At 45.4% G+C, this 24719-nt stretch overlaps 1 protein-coding gene and 1 pseudogene across 1 annotated transcript; both read left to right on the forward strand.

Moving 5' to 3' along the window:
* Positions 1–70: 70 nt before the first annotated feature.
* LOC123444664 lies at positions 71–2679 on the forward strand. The gene is made up of 3 exons (XM_045121460.1): positions 71–471; positions 986–1186; positions 1297–2679. The coding sequence occupies exons 2-3, from the start codon at positions 1069–1071 to the stop codon at positions 2484–2486; spliced, it is 1308 nt and encodes a 435-aa protein (XP_044977395.1). The 5' UTR covers positions 71–471; positions 986–1068; the 3' UTR covers positions 2487–2679.
* An 851-nt stretch (positions 2680–3530) lies between these two features.
* LOC123400448 lies at positions 3531–4200 on the forward strand (annotated as a pseudogene).
* The last annotated feature ends 20519 nt before the right edge of the window (positions 4201–24719 follow it).

Genomic DNA, 24719 nt, shown 5'->3' on the forward strand with positions numbered 1-24719 from the left:
TGTGCTACGTGGCGGCCAGGGGCTTTGCTATCCGCGGTTGGGATAACGATGGGCCGAGCGAATAGTTGCATCGGGCCGTCGTCTACTGGGCTTCGGCCCCGAGGCTGATTCTCCCACCGCGACTAAACTTTTCTAAATTTTGAATTTGTGTCGTAAAGAACTTTTCTCTTTGGCAATTTTTAAGCAGCTATAAGCTGTGTGCCAATTCCAACTACCAAATCATGGCCACTTCTTTCCACGTACGCCACCTACTAAAATAGCACTTCCTCGGAGTGCTGTATCTTTGCTGTTTGGAGGTAGAAAGACTCTTTCTGGGTGGGTGCTCGTCCTCTTCCTCTTGCTACTTCTTCTTCTTCCCTTTGTCCCCACGTTTCAGAATTCCATCCATTAAGGTCGTCCGTGTTATGTTATCTTGGGCAAGCCGACGAGGACGTGAGAAATAGGAGGGGTTCTGAAGATTCTGAGAGCAAGGTGAGTCTGCATGTTCTTCTTTTTCATGTCTTTCTGATAGATTCTTCCTATTGTTTCGCAAACGATTTGTCCAAGAAATGGCCCTGAATCCCGAGCATATGTCTCGACGATCAGTAAGTGCAGTAATATTCTTCTTTTCATGTCTGGACGATCATTAATCTGAATCCAGAGTAGTGCCATGTCCTGGATGCACCTCTCTCTATGCTAATTGGCTCATCTGAGCATCGCAGATTTTACATTAGCATTCCAGAGTAGGTATATTTTGCAAGTTGAAATGCATTCTCCGATCTCTATGCAATCGATGAAGAAGTATCCTAGAATAGGATGACCAATTGCATTACTTATAGCTCAAGTGTTGCCATAAGCAGTTACCTAATGGTTGACCTCTGACCCTTATGGCCAATGAAGCATTTCTTTGAGCTTTTTTTTATTGTTTTGATGAACCACTGGTTCCAGATTCGAAATGGACACCCCATCTTTCTTCCTACTAATTCAACCAACTCGATGAATCTAGGTAGCAGCTGCTCTCCAACCATCGTTTCAGCTTGAAAGAAGAAGAAAACCAGCGTGGTGTCAGAACCGGTATCGGCGGCGACGATGCCGGCTGGGGGCACCAAGACGCGATTCGGCCGGTGCCCCTACTGCCGCGCCATGATCTGCCAGAGCACCAGCGCCGCCATCTACTACTGCACCAAATGCCGCACTCCGATCCGAGGTGTGCCGCCGCATGATCAAATTCAAACCCGTGTTGTGTGGTTAATCTCTGTGGTTGCAACACATGCGCCGCTGAGTTCTGTGCTCTACTAATTTGTTTCGTCTCTGCAGGCAAGAACACTGAACCGACGGACGACGAGACCTGCCGCGCTCTGAGCAGTCTGGAGATCCTCTCGGCCGTCGACACCGAGTCGGTCTTCTCCGACGAGCTCGAGGATTCCTCTACGCAGCCTTCGGTCATCGACGTCGACGGAGACCAGCCTGCCTTCTCGAGCGGCTACAACTCCAACTCCGATGCCAACAGCCAGGGGATCACGGCTTCCTCGCCGTCACCGTACAGAGGCTTCGGCTCACCACGGGCCGGCACTCCTCGGAGCAATAGCTGCTTCCCACGGGGCGTCGAAGAGGGCAGCGTCGTCTCTGATGGACAAAACGAGGTTCGAGTTCGACCGGTGAACAGTCGCGTCGACGCGCTCCGGGCGTCGTCTCGGCGGACGAGGCGGGCGTCGAGCGCTTCCGACCCGAGCATTCTTCGTCGGCGGGACTTCTCTGTCTCGGTTCCCGAGGAGGTGCCCACAAACTCGTCCTCCGAGCAGCAGCTCCGGCGGTCGGCGCTGAGCTCTAGGGAGCTCAGGACGTCCGCTAGCGTGTCCGCCGTCAGCGCGTCGCCGCTGACGGACCCGGCGTTCCAAAGGGACCTGCTACACGCGCTGGACAAGCTCCGAAGCATGATCGCCAACATCGAGCTGCAGCCACGCTCGGCGAGCGGCGGGAGCGGGGCGGTGACGCGGCGGGACTCTCGTTTGTTCCGGCGGCTGGAGTCGCGGCTCGCGGAGGAGCTTCCCGCCGATGACGCGGCAGCACGTGGCCCGCGCTGGAATGATTGCGCGAGCACGGGTTCTGCCTCGCGGTCGTCGGCGTCGTCGTCCAGCGGCCACGGCGAACGGCACGCGGGGAGGCCGCGGAAGAGGCGCCACTGCCTCCCGGTCCTGGGAGGCGCGCCGTTCGTGGTCTGCGGCGAGTGCTCCGAGCTTCTCCAGGCCCCCACGTCGGCGGTGCCGTCGAGGAGGAGGGGAAACATCAGGCTGCGGTGCGGCGGGTGCGAGGAAGTGCTCGAGGTGGCGCTTCCCGCGGCTGCGGGTATCGCTGGCCCCGCGCGCCAGACGAGCCGGGTGTCCGGCTCGGGTGTGCTGGAACGCGCGGCGAGCAGGAACGACGGTGCGCAGCAGGTGCCGTTGCTGCTGCACCGCGCGCTGGGGTACGACTCAATGAGCCAGCTTCTCCAAAGCCGGCGGTACTGAAGTGTTCAGAGGTTTTGATTTTTGAGTGTGTGCTCTTTTTCAGTGATGCGGTGAATTGTTTTCCTTTCATGAACAGATATATTTCCTTCGTTTCAAAATAAATGTAGCTGTTTTAATACAAAATTTATATTAAATTAGTGTAAATTTTTTTATCACTTATCTTAAGACAGAAGGAGTACAGTCGTTTGGATCACTATCTTAATGATCTAAATACTATCTCTACTATTAAAGTAGGATGTGCCGTCGTGATGGTTCAACCTCCGCTATGGTTCGACCTCTCGATCCCACCTCCCTTCGTTCGACCTCCTCCTCCCACGTAAAAAAACGGCAAGAAAGAAAAAGAACATCATACCACCTCTCGATCCCACCTTCCCACGCATTGTCGTAAAAAAGCAGAAAATAAACTGCCACCCAACCTCTCCTTCCTCGTTGCCCGCAGTGACACCTTCACCGCCACCACGCACAGGCGGCCGCCCTTTCCGGCCATCCGCCGCCGCCACGCGTCGCCGGTCGTCGTCTCCGTCCATCCGCCGCCGCCCGCCGCTCCCACACGCAGCCGGTCGCCTTCTCCGGCCATCCACCGCTGCCGCCGCCACGCGCGGTTTGTCGTCCACTCCGTCCATCCGCCGCCATCACGCGTGGTTCGTCATCCTCTCCGGCCATCCACCGCGCAGCCGGTCGCCCTCTCCGGCCATCCATCGCCGTCGCCACGCACGGTTCGACGTCCTCTCCGTCCATCCGCCGCCGCCACGCGCGGTTCATCGTCCTCTCCGGCCATCTGCCGCTGCAACGCGTAGCCGGTCGCCGTCTCCAGCCATCCACCACCGCCCGCCACTGCCACGCGCAGCAGGTCACCCTCTTCGGCCATCCACCGCTGCCGCTGCCACGCGTGGTTCGCCGTCCTCATTCTACCTCCCGAGTGAGGAAGACCGGCAAGAGGAGGCAGGGGGATATGGGAATGGGAGGTCAGTCCCGTGATACGCGACGAGGGACGAGGGCCTCAAGGCGGCGCTGCAAAGGGAGAAGAAGGCGCGGGACGTCAGGATGGCGCCCCTGCTCAAGGTCAAGAAGCTCTCCAACAAGGTCATCTTGCCGTCCCGTGACTCGTCGCTGGCTCCGACTTCACCGCCGGCTATGACCTCTCCAGATACGCACACACTCCCTCCGTCGCCATGGACTGCTCTCACCTCCAGCCTCTCGACCCTGAATGGTTTCTCTGCCCGATCCCACCACGGTGGAGATGGTGGTGCCGACGAGGGGCAAGGCACTGGCGGCCACCGACCTGAGCGTCGCCATCCCGGAGGGCACCTACGCGCGCATCGGTGAGTCTTCTTGTCCCGGGGGGTCTTAGTTTCTCGGCTGCGCATCGGGTGTTCGACGAAATGCTTACCTCGTTCGTCTTGTTTACAACATCGAGGTCGGGCCTGGCGCTAAAGCACTCCATGAACGTGGGCGTCGAGGTGATCGACGCCGACTACCGGGCCTGGTGGGCATCGCGCTCTTCAACCTCTCGGAGGCGGACTTTGCGGTGCGGTCGGGCGACCGCGTCGTGTAGATGATCGTCCAGGTGATTGCAATGCCCGAGGTCGCCGAAGTGAAGGACCTCGACGCCACCCTTCGCGGGGATCAGGGAAACGACACCAGACTGGCAGAAAAAGGGCGCCCTCTTGATCGATCACGGAGGGACGAGGTGCTATGCTCGACATTCTTCTGAGTACGTCATTATTCTGTCTCTATCATGAAATTGATTAAGCTTCCATATCAAATTGCCTTAAAATAGATATACTTCCATCATTAGATTGCTTTGAAACTGATACATCTTAACTTCCATCAGCAGTTGATATTATGTCTAGGGGAAAAGGGCAGTTCTCTGAAGATTACAGTTTCAGAATGCTGCTCTTTCTATTAGTACAAAAGAGTGTCCAAAAAACAAGTTCAGAAAAGCGGGTCAGCCACTAGCCCCTCGGTACACAATCCAGATCATAAATAAGTATTGTGCTCACAATTTGACAAGCATCAATGATAAGCTCTTACATTGGTATCATTCATATACAAGATAAGCTCTTACATTCATATACAATCTTCAGTTTATTCTGAGTTCTAGATTCATGACAGAAAAGAAATACAGTTTCAACATCTGAAACTTTAGTTTGGGCTCTTGCTGGCTCATGCTGCTCAAGTACTGTCTGCCTCCTACAGCGTTGCAATGCAGGCCGTGTCTATGTGGTTGTCGCCCTTCATCCTTGGCTGCTTGCGCTCAGCAACGCGACACTCACTTGGTACGTCCCATAGTGGCAGCGAGCTCAACGGCGCGCTGGAGTCATGCGGTGGTGACGGCGATGGCGTTGCTAGCCACTCTCTCTCTGTCTCTTGATGTGACACTGGCGGCAGCTGTCGTCACACTCCCACGCTGGTGCGACGATGGTAGCGGTGTTCGCCTTATGGCGAGCAAATGGCGAGAGGGAGTAAACAGATCGGTGATTTTTTTTCTTACTGAACTGTGCCGTATCTCTTCACGGCTCATGGCTGCACGATGCTCCGCATCAGTGTTTTCATGGTTTCTGCCTGCTGCCGTCGGATGCCCACCGAACGGTGATTCTGGAAGGACATCCCTCGGTAGTACTTTGAAGTACGTTAGAGGATCGTGTTCCGAGCTCTTAACCTTGTTGTTGATGGATTGATCTAGATAAATTAAGAGTATCTATTTAGGATGGTGATGGATGAAAACCTTCATATGGTTGTTCCGTGTCTGATGTTAAATGGAATATTGTGATTGATGGGGTTATAGTCCCAGGGTAGGGTCATAGGCCTGCCCTATAGGTCCTATCCAAGGACTACCCTTCATAGAGGGCAAGGCCCTTAGACAATTCCGAGTGAACTAAGGACCCCCCATCATCCAGTCGGTGACGAGCATTCGGAGCATATTTATCGTATCGACTGAATTCCACTCTGTACATCGTAACCTCCCAGGAGGGCAACGGCCATACGTTTTCATACACCATTATTAGCATTTAAGGCATACGTTACCTGTAACGTAGGCATTTATTCGCCACTACTCCACCCCTGTCCACCGGGCCGTTGTGGAAGGCAGCACACTCTATATAAGCCGCTCTTCCCCACTGGTGCAGGGGTTGGCATTTACTGTAATCCTATATTCCACTCGACACAAAGCTCCCAAGAGCACTGAGACGTAAGGCTTTTACCTCCACCGTAGAGGGGCCTGAACTCATACAACCTCGTCGTAGCTAAGGCTCTGCCCATCCTTTCGTACCCTACACATCTACTGTCAGACTTATACCCACGACAGTGACATCGTCCAGTCCACTCTTGAAGTTCGTGTTCCATCTGGTCATGTCAAATTTCAAGATGGCCATGTGAGTGTAATTTATTTACTCTCCAGTAATGCACGGGTAGGGTAAAAACTTGGGAAGGCTTCATAATCGTCTTCATAGCCAGATCATTGATGTGACTGTTTCATTATCTGTGATTTGACGCAGTGATGCTTCATAATTTGTTTTTAGTTTTGTCATCCATCTAATTGTGTTTATATGTGGCAGAGAAATATGAAATTCTGATGTAAATGGTCATTAATGAGGACTGACATAGCTGGATGCATGGATGAGAGTGGAGGCCGCCTGAGGAAGACACACCATTGAAGGGGATGCAGTTCATTGCAGCCTATGAAATGGTAATATCTCACCCCTTTCGTTTTCTATCCTCTCAGATCTCAATCTTCACCAGAATAAAACATTTGATTAATGAGCTTTGCAAATCCGCCTTGCATAGATTATAAGACCCGGAAGAAGTGACTAGGCAATTGTGTTGTTAATTTGGTTTAATAGCTTCATAGGTCCGTTGTCACTATTCCTGCCGTCCTCCTGTTGGGCCGTCAAGGACCTCCTGTAGTGTTGGAATTATGCCCTAGAGGCAATAATAAATATAGTTATTATTATAATTCATGTATCAAGATAATCGTTTATTATCCATGCTATAACTGTATTGAATGAAGACTTATATACATGTGTGGATACATAGACAAAACACTGTCCGTCGCAAGCCTCTAGTTGGCTAGCCAGTTGATCAAAGATAGTAAGGGTCTTCTGATTATATACAAGGTGTTGTTGCTTGATAACTAGATCACGTCATTAGGAGAATCACGTGATGGACTAGACCCAAACTAATAGACGTAGCATGTTGATCGTGTCATTTTGTTGCTACTGTTTTCTGCGTGTCAAGTATTTGTTCCTATGACCATGAGATCATATAACTCACTGACACCGGAGGAATGCTTTGTGTGTATCAAACGTCGCAATGTAACTGGGTGACTATAAAGATGCTCTACAGGTATCTCCGAAGGTGTTCGTTGAGTTAGTATGGATCGAGACTGGGATTTGTCACTCTGTGTGACGCAGAGGTATCTCGGGGCCCACTCGGTAATACAACATCACACACAAGCCTTGCAAGCAATGTGACTTAGTGTAAGTTGCGGGATATTGTATTACGAAACGAGTAAAGAGACTTGCCGGTAAACGAGATTGAAATAGGTATGCGGATACTGACGATCGAATCTCGGGCAAGTAACATACCGAAGGACAAAGGGAATGACATACGGGATTATATGAATCCTTGGCACTGAGGTTCAAACGATAAGATCTTTGTAGAATATGTGGGATCCAATATGGGCATCCAGGTCCCGCTATTGGATATCGACCGAGGAGTCACTCGGGTCACGTCTACATAGTTCTCGAACCCGCAGGGTCTGCACACTTAAGGTTCGACGTTGTTTTATGCGTATTTGAGTTATATGGTTGGTTACCGAATGTTGTTTGGAGTCCCGGATGAGATCACAGACGTCACGAGGGTTTCCGGAATGGTCCGGAAACGAAGATTGATATATAGGATGACCTCATTTGATTATCGGAAGGTTTTCGGAGTTACCGGGAATGTACCGGGAACGACGAATGGGTCCGGGTGTTCACCGGGGGGGGGGGGGCAACCCACCCCGGGGAAGCCCATAGGTCTTGGGGGTGGCGCACCAACCCTTGGTGGGCTGGTGGGACAGCCCAAGAGGGCCCTATGCGCCAAGGATAGAAAATCAAAGAGAAAAGAAAAAAAAGAGGTGGGAAAGGAGAGAAGGACTCCACTTTCCAATCCTAGTTGGACTAGGATTGGAGGAGGACTCCTCCTCCCCTTGGTGCGCAGCCCTTGGGGCTCCTTGAGCCTCAAGGCAAGCCTCCCCTCCCTCCTCCTATATATATGGAGCAATTAGGGCTGATTTGAGACAACTTTTCAAAGGCAGCCCGACCACATACCTCCATGGTTTTACCTCTAGATCACGTTTCTGCGGAGCTCGGGCGGAGCCCTGCCGAGATCAGATCACCACCAACCTCCGGAGCGCCGTCACGCTGCCGGAGAACTCATCTACCTCTCCGTCTCTCTTGCTAGATCAAGAAGGCCGAGATCATCGTCGAGCTGTACGTGTGCTGAACGCGGAGGTGCCGTCCGTTCGGCACTAGATCGTGGGACGGATCGCGGGACGGTTCGCGGGGCGGATCGAGGGACGTGAGGATGTTCCACTAAATCAACCGCGTTCACTAACGCTTCTGCTGTGCGATGTACAAGGGTACGTAGATCAGAAATCCCCTCTCGTAGATGAACATCACCATGATAGGTCTTCGTGCGCGTAGAATTTTTTTTGTTTCCCATGCGACGTTCCCCAACATGTAGTTCTCTGTACGTGCACCGTTGAGGGCGCCGAAGGTCTATCACAATTTAATCAGGTGAACTTTTAACTCGATCTGGGGTATTCTGTGCTTTGCATGACTAATACTACATTTTTGGCACTTGGTGGTGGGTCAAAGATTTTTTATCGGCAATTTATCTACAAACCAATCCTCCTCTGATACATACTAGAAACATTTTTTGGGACAAGAAGAAGTTGTTATTCCGGAGTTTAAGTAACCATTTGATAATTCCTTTGGGAAATACATGTGATCTGAGCATGAAAATCATTCTCATATATAGATATAGGAGGAAATGAGACTGATGTAAGAGTGTGTTTGTTTAGACCAAGATTAGAATTTTACGACATGTATAAGTTCGGATTGTTGAAAAATTACTGTACTGGAATGTGTAATTAGATATGACACGTACAAAAGAATTGTGCAACAATCTTGTCTGACAAAGTAGGATCAAGAGGGATACTTAAGAACGAAGATGCAGACTTCCTACCACCAGATGCATTAAACTGGACTGTATCAACACGTAATGCCATCTCCTTTATTAGGATTGCCTTATTTGTGCTATTTGGTCAGTGTATGTTTTACTTATGATGTTACTTAGCTAGGAACTAAGGTGGGTTGTGCCTGCCAAGGAACTAGGTCCAGGGATACAGGTTAGAAATCAGAATGTGTAATTCATTCTTACAAAACTTTACGCGCATACTTCTGTGTCGTTTTAACATAACTGCGTAGCAATCCAGTAAATTATGTAAGATTCAGTAGGAGGAAGTGGTGTCGGGATGAAGGTGCGGTCATTGCAGTCCTGGACAACGCTGATTCATGCACATGTCCTATCCACGGCAATGGTAATGTTCTTTGTGATTTGGGGTATCTATTTTCATTATTTTTTCCTGATGTATGTCATTGACTGGGCTAAATGTAGTTATGATCTCTCAGCTGTTATGGAGAAGAGAAGGCTGAAATTTTTCTTCTGAATTTGATGAGGCATGAGCCACAAATTTTCTCAAGAATGACCCTTGGTATATATAAGGCACACATGCAATTTTAATAATACTCTCTTTTTGGCTCTCATTTATTTGGTGGCTCAGAGCATCATATAATATAAAAGAGTCATTCAAACATAGCTCTTTGAATATCGACAAATGATTGGTTGCCCGATTTATTTATAAGATTATTCTTTTGTGTATTTAGTTACATGATTTTAACTTGATTATCTTCTTTGAACATTTTCTTTTGCTGACTATTAGTTGATTCACATTTGTATGTGTTTTGTTGGTCTTTAGAACATTGGTGGAGTGTAAACACGAAACATCATGTGTAGCAGATAACGCTCTGCCTGCACTGGGCGACGGAGCATGGGGCCACGACCGTGGCCGATGTGCTACTGGAGAGAACGACACGAACTTGGAGGTGGCCATCGTGAATCGCCACCGGGTATGTAATTGTTTTCTATTCTTTTCCCCTGAATTTGTACTCTCGTTTTGGGTCCTTTGTAATGTTGTGGGATTTGTATTCTTTTCCCTCAAGGTGATGAATCAGAGAAGCGAGGGACTTAATTCTTCAGTGAGGCCAGCAGTGTATCCCATTACTTGCATTTCCTCTTTAGTATGCTGACGAGATCTCGAGAGTCTTGGATGCTTCTTTCTCAGTCCGTTTAAATAGATCATTATTTTACCAGGTTGTACACGTTTTTTCTCTCAATGTGCGCTCTCACAATTATATACCTTTTCCGATCTTGAAAGTGATTTGTTGATGGTATAGGATATCACTCAAACAATGTATTCTCATCAAGGATTGGGATGTGTTCTCCATACAACATATTGTCCAGGGTATGTTTTTCCATCCAATAAACTGAACTGCCTCATAGAAAATTATATGTAATACCCTCTTCTCCATAAATAAATGGTATTTACTTGGCGGTAGGCCATGCTTGGCAGCCTCTCCTCCTCCCGGTCTTCGGTGCTTCTGCAAGAACTTAGCACCACTATGGTCGAGCCACATAGCACACGAGCGAGCTACAACGGGCGCACCACTTCGTGGTCGAGCCACATAGCACACGAGCGAGCTACAACAGTGCACCACTTCGTAAGTTATTTTGCTCCTTCTCTGATAAATTCGTAATTAGAGACCTCCATGTGTATATAACTATATATATACTTGGACTCATTGGAATTCATGTAGCTATTCTTCATAGTATTAAACACGTTAAATTAGTTGATGATTCATTGGTATATTGATAGAAGAATTCTACAGATTTATCTATGATTTTATGATTATGTTCTTACTACAGTTTATGGTTTAATATGTATCTTGCAAACTATGTAGGCAAAAATTATCACGTATTTAAGAGCTGAGAGAATGGTGTCAAAATGTAGTTGATTACCTTTCAAATTGTGTTACAGGATTCAACGATTAACGTGTATACAATATACTTTCATGTCTACTTGATTCTTCTATAAAGAATGTGGATCCACGTGGTTTGGAATGTTAAATATGTGCTCATACGATGTTTGAATTGAGCAATCTATTTACCGACGGCCGATTTTTAATGATGCTTATGAAGTTGTGAAATTCTGCGAGGAAAAGCTTGTGAGTGGAATTAATGAGCATGGTGCTTGTGATGTTTCCTTCAAAGTTCTTTTGCAATCAATCAAGCATTCCTATATTCTTATGTGTATAAATTCTCCTCTAAATCCTACATAACAAAAAAGGTTGCATACATATGTGTTACAATCTATTTCTTTCATATTGTTCACCTGTTTCATTGTATACATGCACTTTGGATGGCAGATGTTAATGTTGGTTGGTTGCCACATAAGTTAAAAAGGTTAAAATCTTGAGTTGTATCGAGCATGGTCCTTTGCTTGAAGTTTTTGATGGACTATATAACATTGACCATTCAATCATTCCATCAGAATGAGACAAGGGCACTATTACATGCTTCGACAGAGATTGAAAGTATATTGCTTTATCGATTCTGATATAACGTTTCTTCTTATTCTTGATCGTACCTATAACATGATACAAGAAATTATTTTGAAAGCTCGTTCAGTCGCACGACTTGGTGACTAGAGCTGCATTCTGAATATTGTACTTAATTGAAGCACCACCATATTTTAGTGTGTGGAATGTGCCCGTGTGATAATCTATATAGAAGCTACAAAAAGTTTATCTTAAAATTTGATTGTATAGTATTAGATATCACTGTAAATTTTAATCTCTCGCCAGACACCAAGATTGGACAAGACACTTAATAGTAGAGATTGTGCAAGGTGAAGGATGAGGAAGATAACACGGAGGATAAAAGGTCGTGCAAGGAGGTTGAGTGTCCTCTCGAAAGGAGGGATGGGATAGGATACCACTTTAGGACCATGAGATATCATCACATGTGAATAGTCTATGACTCATGTCACATGACATTTTCTTTGATACACAAATTTTGTTATCTCGTGACAACACACAGGTACTATACTAGTTATATTAATTTATGGAATTATTAATTCTTTTCTCGTGCTTCTATAAAGAATAGAACCTGCAAAAGGATGTGGGCAAGAGACAATGCATCGCAATTCCCGGGGAGCTGATTAAAAAGTTGTTTTAAGCGTTAAAGTTACGAACATATACACCCTCCACCTCGATGCAACCCCTAATAATAAAGCACCTAAGGCTTCTGCCGTACGTCATTGGCACTTTTTCACAAAAGTCCCTCCTCTTTTGGGTATTCAACCCGCAACCCCTATCTAAGTGGATCGAAAAAAAACGTTTCGAGTTTACTCCTCCCCTCGCCGCACGGATCTGTCGACGTCGTGGTCTCTGGCGCGCTGGCGGCTCGGCTTCGAGCGGGCTCTGCTTGAGCAGGGTCAATGGTCGGGGAGAGCGCGGCGGACAGGTATGGTCGGGACGACCCGCTATAACCGGGAGGTTGGGGAGAGGCCAAGGAGGATGAAGGGTGGGTGGAGCCGGATGCTGCTAATCAAGGACGCGCCGCGCCGGGAAACTATTGGTGGTGGCGGAGGGGGAGTAGGGCAAGGCGTCGCGGGGAGTCACAGGAGGCCAGCAGAACAACCGCCCCAGATCTGCCCCGAGGGGACACTCCGTCACTGAGAGACGCGCTGCGGGAAGTTACATGAGGATAGAGAAACGACCGTCCCATATCTGCCACAAGGGGGCACTCCGCCACCGAGAGACGCACCACCGGAGCGCGGGCTGACAGTTGCGAGGGGTGGTCGTGCGCAATGGATCGACCGGGAGACGAGGAGAGGCCCCACCGCCACTGCCATGGCTCTGCCACCAAGCGACGCCGAGGTGAGGTGCCTGGAGATGGGGAGCTTGGTGGCTTGGTGGATGCGCACTCCGGGAATCCGTCGGGGTCGCCAAACGCTCGGCCGTGTGTTATATTAGTGAAGAAAGAGACGCAGATAGGGACGAGAGACGGATGGAGCAGCGACCTCATGTGGACGCAGTGCAAGCCGTGCGTGGAGTGCTTCAACCAGAGCACGCCGGTGTTCGACCCCTCGTCGTCGTCCACCTACACCGCGCTGTCGTGCTCCAGCACCTTGTGCAGCGACCTGCCCAGCTCAAAGTGCACCTCGGGCAAGTGCGGCTACACGTACACCTACGGTGACTCCTTGTCGACGCAGGGAGTCCTGGCCGCCGAGACCTTCACGCTGGCCAAGACGAAGCTCCCGGACGTCGCCTTCGGCTGCGGCGACACGAACGAGGGCAACGGGTTCATGCAGGGCGCGGGGCTCGTGGGGCTGGGCCAGGGCCCCCTCTCGTTGGTCTCGCAGCTCGGCCTCAACAAGTTCTCCTACTGCCTCACCTCCCTCGACGACACCAGCAAGAGCCCGCTCCTCCTGGGCTCCCTCGCCACCATCTCGGAGAGCGCGGCGGCCGCGTCATCGGTGCAGACCACCCCTCTCATTAGGAACCCGAGCCAGCCGTCCTTCTACTACGTGAACCTCAAGGGCCTGACCGTCGGCTCGACGCACATCACCCTGCCGAGCTCGGCGTTTGCCGTGCAGGACAACGACACGGGCGGGGTCATCGTGGACTTCGGCACGTCCATCACGTACCTGGAGCTCCGGAGTAGTAGTCAGTAGCAGCCGTAGTACTACGTTACAAAATAGCAGGGGGGTAATACTGCAATGGAACTGTGTTTTTTCTTTGAGAATAAAACAATGGTGTTTGTGTGTGTGCGCTACGTTGGTCGATGACGATAATGATGATGATGACAACGAAAATTGGATCCGCGTGCGGAGCTGCATTGTTAGCGCTGGGCATGCTTGAGTATGAAGGCATCTCGATCAGGCGAATAGACATGACCATATATCAACTGAAGGTAATCAATCGTAAATATTGCATTTTATATATATCTTTGAGTATTCAGTGTTGGCATAAACGCATGTTAATAATGTGCATGTGTGGATAATTCAACATCTACACAAAAATCTTTGTTATAATGACTATCCATTCAACGTCTCCTTTTCTCCTTTGTACTATTTCTCATCAAAGATTAAAAGTATCAAACCACCCAGATGGTGCTTGAGTGCAATCGTAAGTACACGTCATCAATATGACGACTCAAAAATAAAAATGTATTAAAATTAAAATAATAACTTAAATAAAATACAATGTTTACCCCGTTGCAACGCACGGGTATTTTTACTAGTATATAATAAAGCGTGGGGCGTTTCTGTCGTCCGTCGCGGTCATTTTGCACAAACACCCCTTGCTTTTCCAGTATTCAACCCGCAGTCCGTTTTTTAGTCAAAAAACGAATCTTTTTTTGCATTTTTTAGAATACCCCGATATTTCACGTAATCAACCCGGAGTCCGGATTTAAGTCAGAAAACAAATCGTTTTTATGCATTTTTTCGAAGACCCCCTGATGTTTCAGGTAATCAACCCGCCCTCCGTGTTAAAAAGAAACCTAACTTTTCAGTTAATCAATCCACATTTTATCTAAAACACAATTATCCATATCTTTTAAACTGTAACTCCGATTTTAACATGTTATATATGAAATTTGATTAAAAAATGTGTAGAATCTAAATATGATGTTATTTTTAGCTGTTGAATACTTCTTAAATATTATTTTTAGTGCAAACTTAATCTGTAGTGCACGGTCCTTTTTCTCTCTCTTTCCGGCGACGATACGAATTGCAATAAACATCCATTAAATTAAAACCAAATTAAGAGGAAAGAAAACATCGTTAACAACACATGCACACCTTTGGAAAAACCTCGTGGGGGAGAAACAACATATTTCTCATCTTATTCCAATTGACTCTATATTCAAACGCGTTTTCATTGTGTGAGCACTAAAGCCATCGTCGACAACACAAATGTGATGCCATGTGAAAATATATTGCGTTCAGAGCGTGTGTTATTTTCTCTTCCATTGCAACGCACCGGCTCTTTTGCTAGTATATATATATAGATCCTACATCTACGCAGGGTCACTTAAATTTCCTTAACCAACTCTCCAGCCCCCCCCCCCCCCCCCCCCGATTTTAGGGTGGACCCCTTCCTCCCATATTCTCCAATACGTTAAAAACATAATAAAATTTTCGTAAGTGTAGCATTGCTCTCCATCTAGACACTAATATATGTGGTGGTTAGGTTTGTAGTCACACTTTTTTGCTATACAAAAAATACACATGATGAAATCCATTTTTTGCACTTCATTATTGTCCTTCACATAGTATTCTCTATAACACTAAGCTTCCTAGTTTTTAAGGCCTCACAACTCATTATGGTCTTTAATTTGAAATTGGGTCATCCAATTTTGACCGAGCCAAAAAAATTATGAGGAGCTTTCTCATGTATTTTTTAATACACTAGATCCCTAATTTAAGAGATTTCTCCTTCGAGTGAGGTATACAATTCTAATCCATTGATTTTGACTCGGTCATTCCTTGATTGTGGCAATAAAATCTCTAACTCCATTAAACTCCCAATTTTAAAGCCCCCTCGGTCAACGACCTCGGATTTTTCTTTTACCCCGCAATAAAACCGAGGTCTTTAATTTGGATTGGATACACAACTGATTGGGTGGTTCACTTGGGCTTCATGGTGGGATCTCTCGATGAATGGGTCCCTTGGTAAGTACCTAGATGGTGTGGGACGGAAGTGCCGCCCATGACAAGTTTTGCACAAGCATATCACATGCGTCCAACAACGTAAATAACGTTCTCATGTATTTATATTAATTAAAAGACGTACTCCGATCACATGGTCAAAAAAACCACCCAAACACTACAACAAAAAAGTGCTACACTCACAAACGATTCACTACGGATTGGTAAGTACCTACATTTCAAACACGTTCAAATTTTACCGCTTTGCTTTTCACAAACATATTTCAATAGAAATACGTGAAACCAATCGATTTCAAAATTATGAAATTTTCAAAAGAGTGAAATATGTTATTTCAACATTGTGCAATTTAAATATATGTGAGTTTTGATAAATGAGACAGTGGAAAGTGAAATATAGGTTGTGAAAGTGAAAACCAATATGAATCTGAAATGTCAAACTTTGAAACTATTATTCGGAAATGTGTAATAGTTTATTTCAAAAGAGTGAAATGTGTTTTCAAAATTGTGCAATTGAAATAGAAGTGATTTTTGTGAAACAAGTGAGTGAAATATGTTATTTGAGAAATGTGAAATTGAAATAGATACTATTTTTGTGAAAAAAGCGAGTGGGAAGTGAAATATAGATTCTGAATTGTGAAATAGTAACCACATATAGTGGAACTGATATTTAGGAATATGAAATAATTTATTTTAAAAGAGTGGAATAGGTTATTTGAGAAATGTGCAATGAAAACATATGTTATTTTTGTGAGAAAACTAGTGGAAAGTGAAATGTAAATTTGGTATTATGAAATAGTAACCACAGAAAGTGAAATTGTAATGTATCAGTGTGAAATTAATTATTTTAAAATGTGAAATGCATGTTCAAAATTTAAACATGATTGACAAATATTCAAGATTGGTCTCATTTTAAATGTTTTGACGCAAAGAGTTCGAATGTAAAGAAACATTAAAGAATGAATATATGGTTGAAAAGATATGAATGTTTTAAAGTAGTCAAGGTGAAAGAAATGGTTGGATTGATTCTGTGGAGAAGAGAGAGAGAGAGTGGTTTGCCATATAACACGCATGCATGCATGCGAAGTACAATTGTGGGGTTAGACTATTGAAGCAAGGGAGTAGAAATACGAAGGTGGGAATCACAGTAATATATGAGAAATACCGGGGCGAAGAACCATCAAAAATGAAAGTTCTCGGAATCGCCCGGAACTTTTTGTAGATTTTTTCACGAACATATGATAAATACCGGAGCGAAGAACCATCAGAGGGGGGGGGGGGGGGGGGGGAGGCACCACGTGCCCCCAAGCCCTCAGGGTGCCCTCACCCCCTAGGCACACCCTGATGGCGTGGGACCACCTCGTGGCTTCGTTTAGCATGATTCTAAAGCCAAAAAAATCCTGTAAATACCAAAAAACTCAAAAGTTAACCTATAACTTCCGCTCTGTCGCTGCAAGCCTCTGTATCAAAGAAAACTCATCCGGATCCCTATTTCGGCACCCTGTCGGAGGGGGCAATCATCACGAGAGGCCATCTTCATCATCCCGACGGTGTCCATGACGAGAAGGGAGTAGTTCACCCTCGGGACTGAGGGTATGTACTAGTAGCTATGTGTTTGATCTCTCTCTCTCACTCACTCACTCCCTCCCTCCCTCCTCTCTCTCTCTCTCACTCACTCACTCCCTCCCTCCCTCCCTCCCTCTCTCTCTCTCTCTCTCTCTCGTGTTCTTGAGATGTCACGATTGTGATGTATCATGAGCTTAGTTAATATAGTTGGATCATATTCTGTTTGTCCCTTGCCATCTTGATGTGATGAATTGAATCTTTCCTTTTGAGATTTTGTTACGCATATTGAATATTGGATTTGAGATCACTTGATGCATGTCTTGCATGTGGATACCCATGGTGATAATGGGGTGTTCTATTGATTCACTTGATATATGTTTTGGTACTCAACTTGCGGTTCCTGTGGTGACATTGGGGTAATCTATGCATAGGGTTGATACACATTATTATCCTACTTTCTCTGATAGAAATCTTGGTGTAATCTTTGAAGTTCTTTGTGTTTGATTGAATATGATGAATCTGAATTTTTTGATGCATGCCAAATAATTAACCCAAGATACTTGAGGTAACATTGGAGGGCTGATTGATATGTAGAATATGTGTTATTATATCATGAACTCTATGGTTGTTTTGACACTGATAGGAATAGCTCAATGGATTTATCGAAAAGGGTAACTTTGAGATGGTTCTACTACCTACAACAATTTCATCTTATTTTCCCCGCTACTTATAAACTTTGGAGTGGTTCCTTGTCGCGCATTGAGGGGGGATCATATGATTCTATTATGTTAGCCTTGTTGAGAGTTTGCACTAGTGAAAGCATGAACCATAGGCCTTATTTCCAAGCATTTATATAACATTTTGCTCGTTGTTTGCCACTTGCTACCTTGTTGTTTTTATATTTTCAGATTACAAAAACCTATATCTACTATCCATATTGCAATTGTATCACCATCTCTTCGTCGAACTAGTGCACCTATTAATTTTGTCCCCTCTATAGTTGTATTGCATAGAAATAACAAGTGATTTCTATCATCCGGACTAGCAGGAAAAGAGGGATATTGGGGCGAACGTTTCAAATGCCTATTGGCAAACGTAACATGACACAGAAGAGTGCCATGCAACGTATGCCAAATAAAAATGTTAACCGTTGTCGGGCACGATAACTTCCAAATATTACGACAAATATGATTAAGTGTGGATCATCCCATTCTATTGGTATTCAGAAGTTTTCTCCCATGTTGGTGATTCCATTCTACAAAGTAATCTCATCTAACTGAAAACACCCCATTGTTTGTGTAGCTCGAAGCAATAAAATGTGACATGTCATGTTGAGGAAGAGGGATAGTGAGGACCGTTGAGCATCAACTCACCATAAAGTTGTTTGAGAAGATCTTCACCGCAATTACATGATCAATAAGATATGCCACCTTGGAAAGTAATTGGCTCCTCTACAAGTTACAACTTTCCTCTCAACACAATTAGGAATCCACACATCATTCCAAATATTGCCATTTTGTCCATTCTATATTGACCATCTATAGCAATGTTTTAGAGTATTAACGCCTACCATGATACTTTGCCAAGTAAAAGAAGTTTTTTTTTGCTTTGAATTCAGTAAATCACCATCAGCAAAATATTTAACTCCCAAAACAGTGACACATAAAGATTCAGGGTTTTTAATGAGGCATCAAACCTTTTTTGCCAACATCGGTAAGTTAAAACAATGTATATCTTGAAAACCAATCCCTCCTTGATTCTTAGGGAAACACATTTACCACCAAGATTTTAAAGACCAACATCGCATAGGTAGGGATAGCTTGGACAACCGACTTGAGGATAATTTCGTTTCCTCCAAAGGATGATAATTTCTCCTTCAAACGATTAATTTTCTTAATAACCCGCTCGATGACATATTGAAAACTATCAGTTTTATCCAATCTCACGTTTGGTGGCAAGACTAAATATTTAGGACTCCCTTAGCTGGTGAATGTTCGCCGGGAAGGGTAGCATTCACATTTGCGAACAATTTCCCTTGTAGTTTTAGTTGTGAGGGAGGGATCTCGTTTGATCTCGTACATAACTAAAACTGCCATCAAGAGTAGTCCGTTTACCACCCCTTTCCCAGTGAACATCAACAAGATAATATTTTCAAATATTTATCATTGAGTGCCTCAATCATCATATACAACGAGTTTTCTATCTTCGTATTGCTAGAGGACTTTTCTCTTTCAGGCCTAAGAGGGAAATGAATGAACCCACCTCAAGGACCTCCTATATAGCGTCTTTAGCACCAGTTAGGCTGGTCGTAATGGGGGAGTATCACACATATGATACTAGTATGTGTTACTACCTCCTCACGCCGTGTGGTCCTTGGCCGGCCCGACGTGCTCTTAAATACAAAGTTTTTTTGAAGAGGATGTGTTCCTATCACGATTTATGGGAGAAATGGGATTCAAGCTCCTCACGTGAGAGTTGACGGCACACGCTAATAACCACTAGGTCGAGTGCTTTTTGTTGACTACAATTAGAAAACAGTGCAATTTTGATCCTCTCTTTAATTAACATATAATATATGCCCAGTATGAATTATTTTAAAAAGAAATCATAAATCAAAAAGCGAATTCTAGAAAATATTTATGACAACCTTGAAGTTTAAAAAAGGGTTGTCACAAATTGGAAAAAGATCGCGGAAATGGAAAAAGTTCACCGATTTTTACAAAACAAGTTCTTCGATTTTTACAAAAAAAGTTCACCGATTTTTAAAAGTTCATAGTTTTTGAAACAATGATAGTTCTTTCAAAAAGGCCATTAATTTTGGGAAAAAAATCATCTCTTGAAAAAAATTCATCCTTTTTAAAATCCGAATTCCAAATACTTGATGAATTAGAGAAAAAAATCACTAGATTTTGCAAAACAAATGATGATTTAATAAGAAAGTTCACACATTTTGAAAGGAAGAAGTAGTAACACACAAAACAAGGAAAAAAAATATGTATGTAACCACATAACGCGCCAACTCGTTTTGTCCGCTTGTGTCCGTTTGGATCAAAATGAACACAAAAGTCGGCACAATGGGCTGACCCAAACGGAGGCATGTTCGCTTTTCGTCCGTCGGGCGACCCATTTGGAACCCAAATTTTGTTTTTCATTTGCGTCGGCATGGATACGAAGCGGACGCGTGCGATGCATGCTAATTTCTCCCCTGGCATGTCTCTCGAGTGCCGAGACACTATTATTTTCCACCTCCGCCAAAATACCCCCACCTGCTCGCGCTTCCGGTCTGTCGTCATGGATGACACGCCGACTTCCGGTCTGTCGTCATGGATGACACGCCGACTGAAAGGATCGATATGGTTGACTAGAGGGGGGGGGGGGGTGAATAGGCAACTAACAAATTTGAAACTTTTCTTTAAACAAATGAGGTTTAGCAACAAAAAAGTTTGTATAGATATGCAACTAAGAGGACAACGTATATGATGCTAACAACAACAATAATAAGCAAGAAGTAAATACAAGTAAAGGTAAGAAATAACCACAAGTGGAACCGATGAAGACGAGGATGTGTTTCCAAAGTTCCTTCCCTTCGAGGGGAAGTACGTCTCTGTTGGAGCGATGTGGAGGCACAATGCTCCCCAAGATGCCACTAAGGCCACCGTATTCTCCTCACGTCCTCACACGATGCGAGGTGCCGTGATTCCACTAAGTGGTTCCCTTGAAGGCGGTGACCGAACCTTTACAAACAAGGTTGGGGCAATCTCCACAACTTAATTGGAGGCTCCCAACGAGACCACGAAGCTTCACCACAATGGAATATGGATTCGAGGTGACCTCAACCGTCTAGGATGCTCAAACACTCAAGAGTAACAAGATCTTCAAGGGATTAGTGAGGGGAATCAAATTTCTCTTGGTGGAAGTGTAGATTAAGGTCCTCTCAACCAAACCCTAGAATATCAACAAGTTTTGTTGGCTAGGGAGAGAGATCGGGCTAAAATGGAACTTGGGGCAACAATGGAGCTAAGGGGGAAAAGGTAGAGTTCTCACGGAAGAAGAACCCCATTATATAGTGGGGGAGGGAATCTGCCCGTGACCCACCCCCTGTGCACGAGCCATAGCGGTACTACCGCTCCTGGGAGCGGTAGTACTGACGATAAGCGGTAGTACCGCTTAGGGGAGCAGTACTATTACTCAGGAAAAGGGAGGCCAGACTAGAACCAAGGCAGAGCACCTAGTACCGCCTAGTACTACTGCAAAACTCGTCCACAAAAGTGTTCATGCTTTTGGAGAGCGGTACATGCTAGAGGCATTAGCAGAACGCTACCGATCAGAGTGGTACTACTGCTGGTTGAGCCGTACTACCGGTGATAAGTGGTAGTACCGCTCTTGGAAATTGCCATGCGGGCCAAGGCAAGGTAGAAAGCTCCATCGAAGCAGAAAAGCGGTGAGAAAGAAAGTGTACGTGATGATTCCACCTAGACTTTTCCAAAGCGGATCCCCTCTTAATAGTACAGCTTTTCCTACGACCCAAGTCCACCGATAATGAAGCGTAAGAGAGAAAACCGTCTTCACATCAAAACACCGAGGGGCAAGAATCGTCTTTGTGCAAACCTAGGAAATAACTGAAAGGCTTATTGAACACAATTAGTCCGCAAAAGTGTCGTCATCAATCACCAAAATTACTGGGGTAGAAATATGCCCTTACAATCTCCACCTTTTTGGTGGATTGGTGACAACACGGGATTTGCATAGAGGATAAAACTTTGAGATAGAATGCAATCCACAGTCTACAAAATATAGGCAGGCTCCCCAGTGAGTGTGTGCACTGTTTAAGTATGCTTTTCGAATCCAAAGTGCACACATTAGGATCAACACCCCCCTATATTTTATAGGTAGACACTACTTGCATATATCAAACAAGTGAGAGTACTATAGCTGCAAGAAGTGAAGTGAGCATGATCATAATGGCACAATTTAAACATTTCACAGAATTAAAGACATATTGTCAGGACCGGTTTCCAAATAAAATGATTTATTGAAAATCATCCATGAATGTCACGAGTGTAGAAAAATATTTCCTAGTGATAGACTCATCTTGATACGAAAAACCAGTAGTACTTAATATTAAACATAGTAGAGCTGAGGTCACTCTACTATTTATTAAGACATGTCCAAGTCTCACACGGATGGATATGTTACAGTGGTAATGGGATAACTCTCTGCACGTAATAAAAGGGGCATGTCACATCAGAGTAATGTGACATGACAATTACTACTATGCGCCAAGCGTCAGAGTGAGGCTTGACGACTTATTCGTGGTGGCGGAAGCGATGAAATAATACAACAACGGACTCCAAGATCATAAGATTTACTGGGACTCTCTAGATGCCGGACTCACTATCGAACTCTTCATCCATGAGGTCTCCTTCATCCATATCTTGCCACATCAACAAGCCAATGAGTACTTCGAAAAGTACTCGCAAACAGTTTGCACAAAAAATGAGATGCATGCAACAATTATTTAATATGCATGGTTCAGATCATAATTAATCATAATAAAGATGTTAGTAGAAGTTAAGTTAGTGGATAAGTCGGGAGGTAATCCTCCCGAAATATCCACACAGAAAAATAAATATCATCGATCGGGTGTCTGCAGCGACGCCTCGAAAGGTAAACAGGTAAATAAATCACCACCGTCGGGCGTCTAAGCAAGACCTGTTGGAAATATTCCCTAGAGGCAATAATAAATTAGTTATTATTATATTTCTTTGTTCGTGATAATCGTTTATTATCCATGTTATAATTGTATTGATTGGAAACTCAAATACATGTGTGGATACATAGACAAAACATTGTCCCTAGTAAGCCTCTAGTTGACTAGCTCGTTGATCAAAGATGGTCAAGGTTTCCTAACCATAGACAAGTGTTGTCGCTTGATAACGGGATCACATTATTAGGAGAATCATGTGACGGACTAGACCCAAACTATGAACGTAGCATGTGATCGTGTCATTTTGTTGCTATTGTTTTTGCGTGTCAAGTATTCATTCCTATGACCATGAGATCATGTAACTCACTGACACCGGAGGAATACCTTGTGTGTATCAAACGTCACAACGTTACTGGGTGACTATAAAGGTGCTCTACAGGTATCTCCGAAGGTGTCCGTTGAGTACGCATGGATCAAGACTGGGATTTGTCACTCCGTGTGATGGAGAGGTATCTCGGGGCCCACTCGGTAATACAACATCACATACAAGCCTTGCAAGCAATGTGACTCAAGTGTAAGTCACGGGATCTTGTGTTACAGAACGAGTAAAGAGACTTGCCGGTAACGAGATTAAAATAGGTATAGGGATACCGACGATCAAATCTCGGGCAAGTAACATACCGAAGGACAAAGGGAATGTTATACGGGATTATATGAATCCTTGGCACAAAGGTTCAACTGATAAGATCTTCGTAGAATATGTAGGATCCAATATGGACATCCAGGTCCCGCTATTGGATATTGACCGGGGAGTGTCTCAGGTCATGTCTACATAGTTCTCGAACCCGCAGGGTCTGCACACTTGAGGTTCGGTGACGTTTTAGTATAGTTGAGTTATATGTGTGGTTACCGAAGGTTGTTCGGAGTCCCGGATGAGATCACGGACGTCACAAGGGTTTCTGGAATGGTTCAGAAACAAAGATTGGTATATAGCAAGTTGGTGTTTGGATTCCGGAAAGTTTTCGGGCATTGCCGACAGTGTACCGGGAGTGACGAATGGGTTCTGGGGGCCCACTGGGTGGGCCCACCACGCCCCAAGGGGTCCACGTGGTTTTATTGGATGCAGAATAAGGTATAAAGGCTGACAAAGTCATCCAAGGAAAGCCCATGAGGAAAAACTGGAAAATCCAAAAGAGGTGGGAAAATAAGGAAGGAGTCCTAATCCAAGTGAGATTGGAGAAGGACTCCTCCCTTCCCCAAGTCGGCCGACCCAAGGAGGCCTTCTTGGCCGACGCCCTAAGGGATTGCCCCACCCCTTGGCTCCTCCTATATATACTTGAGGTTTAGGGATGTTTGAGACACAACTTTGCCACGTGCAACTCAAACCTATACCTCAGAGTTCTTCCTCTAGAATAGATTTCTGCGGAGCTCGGGCAGAGCCCTGCAGGAATAGATCATCACCAACACCGGCGCGCCGTTGATACGTCCATTTTGCATCATGTTTTAATGTTCATATTTATCGCTTCTTTGGCTTTTATTTCACTTCACGGTACAATTCTTATGCCCTTTCTCTCTTATTTTGCAAGGTTTACATGAAGAGGGAGAATGCCGACAACTGGAATTCTGGCCTGAAAGTGGAGCAAAGTTGAGATACCTATTCTGCACAACTCCAAACGATGTAAAAAACAACGAGGATTTGTTTCCGGATTTATAAAAAATACTGGGACAAAGAAGTGCTAGAGGGGCGCCAGGGGTTGGCCACAAGCCTGCACGGCGCGGCCACCCCCCAGGCCGCGCCATGAGGGCTTGTGGGCAGCCTGCTGGCCCACTGGCCCCCCCTCTTTTGCTATATGAAGGGTTTCGTCCAGGAAAAAATCAGGGAGGAGCTTTTTCGTGGATTCTCCGCCGCCACGAGGCGGAACTTGAGCAGAACCAATCTAGAGCTCCGGCAGGACGATCCTGCTGGGGAAACTTCCCTCCCGGAGGGGGAAATCGTCGTCATCGTCATCACCAACACTCCTCTCATCGGAGGGGACTCATCACCATAAATATCTTCATCAACACCATCTCATCTCCAAACCCTAGTTCATCACTTGTAACCAATCTCCGTCTCGCGACT

The sequence above is a fragment of the Hordeum vulgare genome, chromosome 1H, assembly GCF_904849725.1.
Source record: "Hordeum vulgare subsp. vulgare chromosome 1H, MorexV3_pseudomolecules_assembly, whole genome shotgun sequence".
Classification (NCBI taxonomy): Eukaryota; Viridiplantae; Streptophyta; class Magnoliopsida; order Poales; family Poaceae; genus Hordeum; species Hordeum vulgare.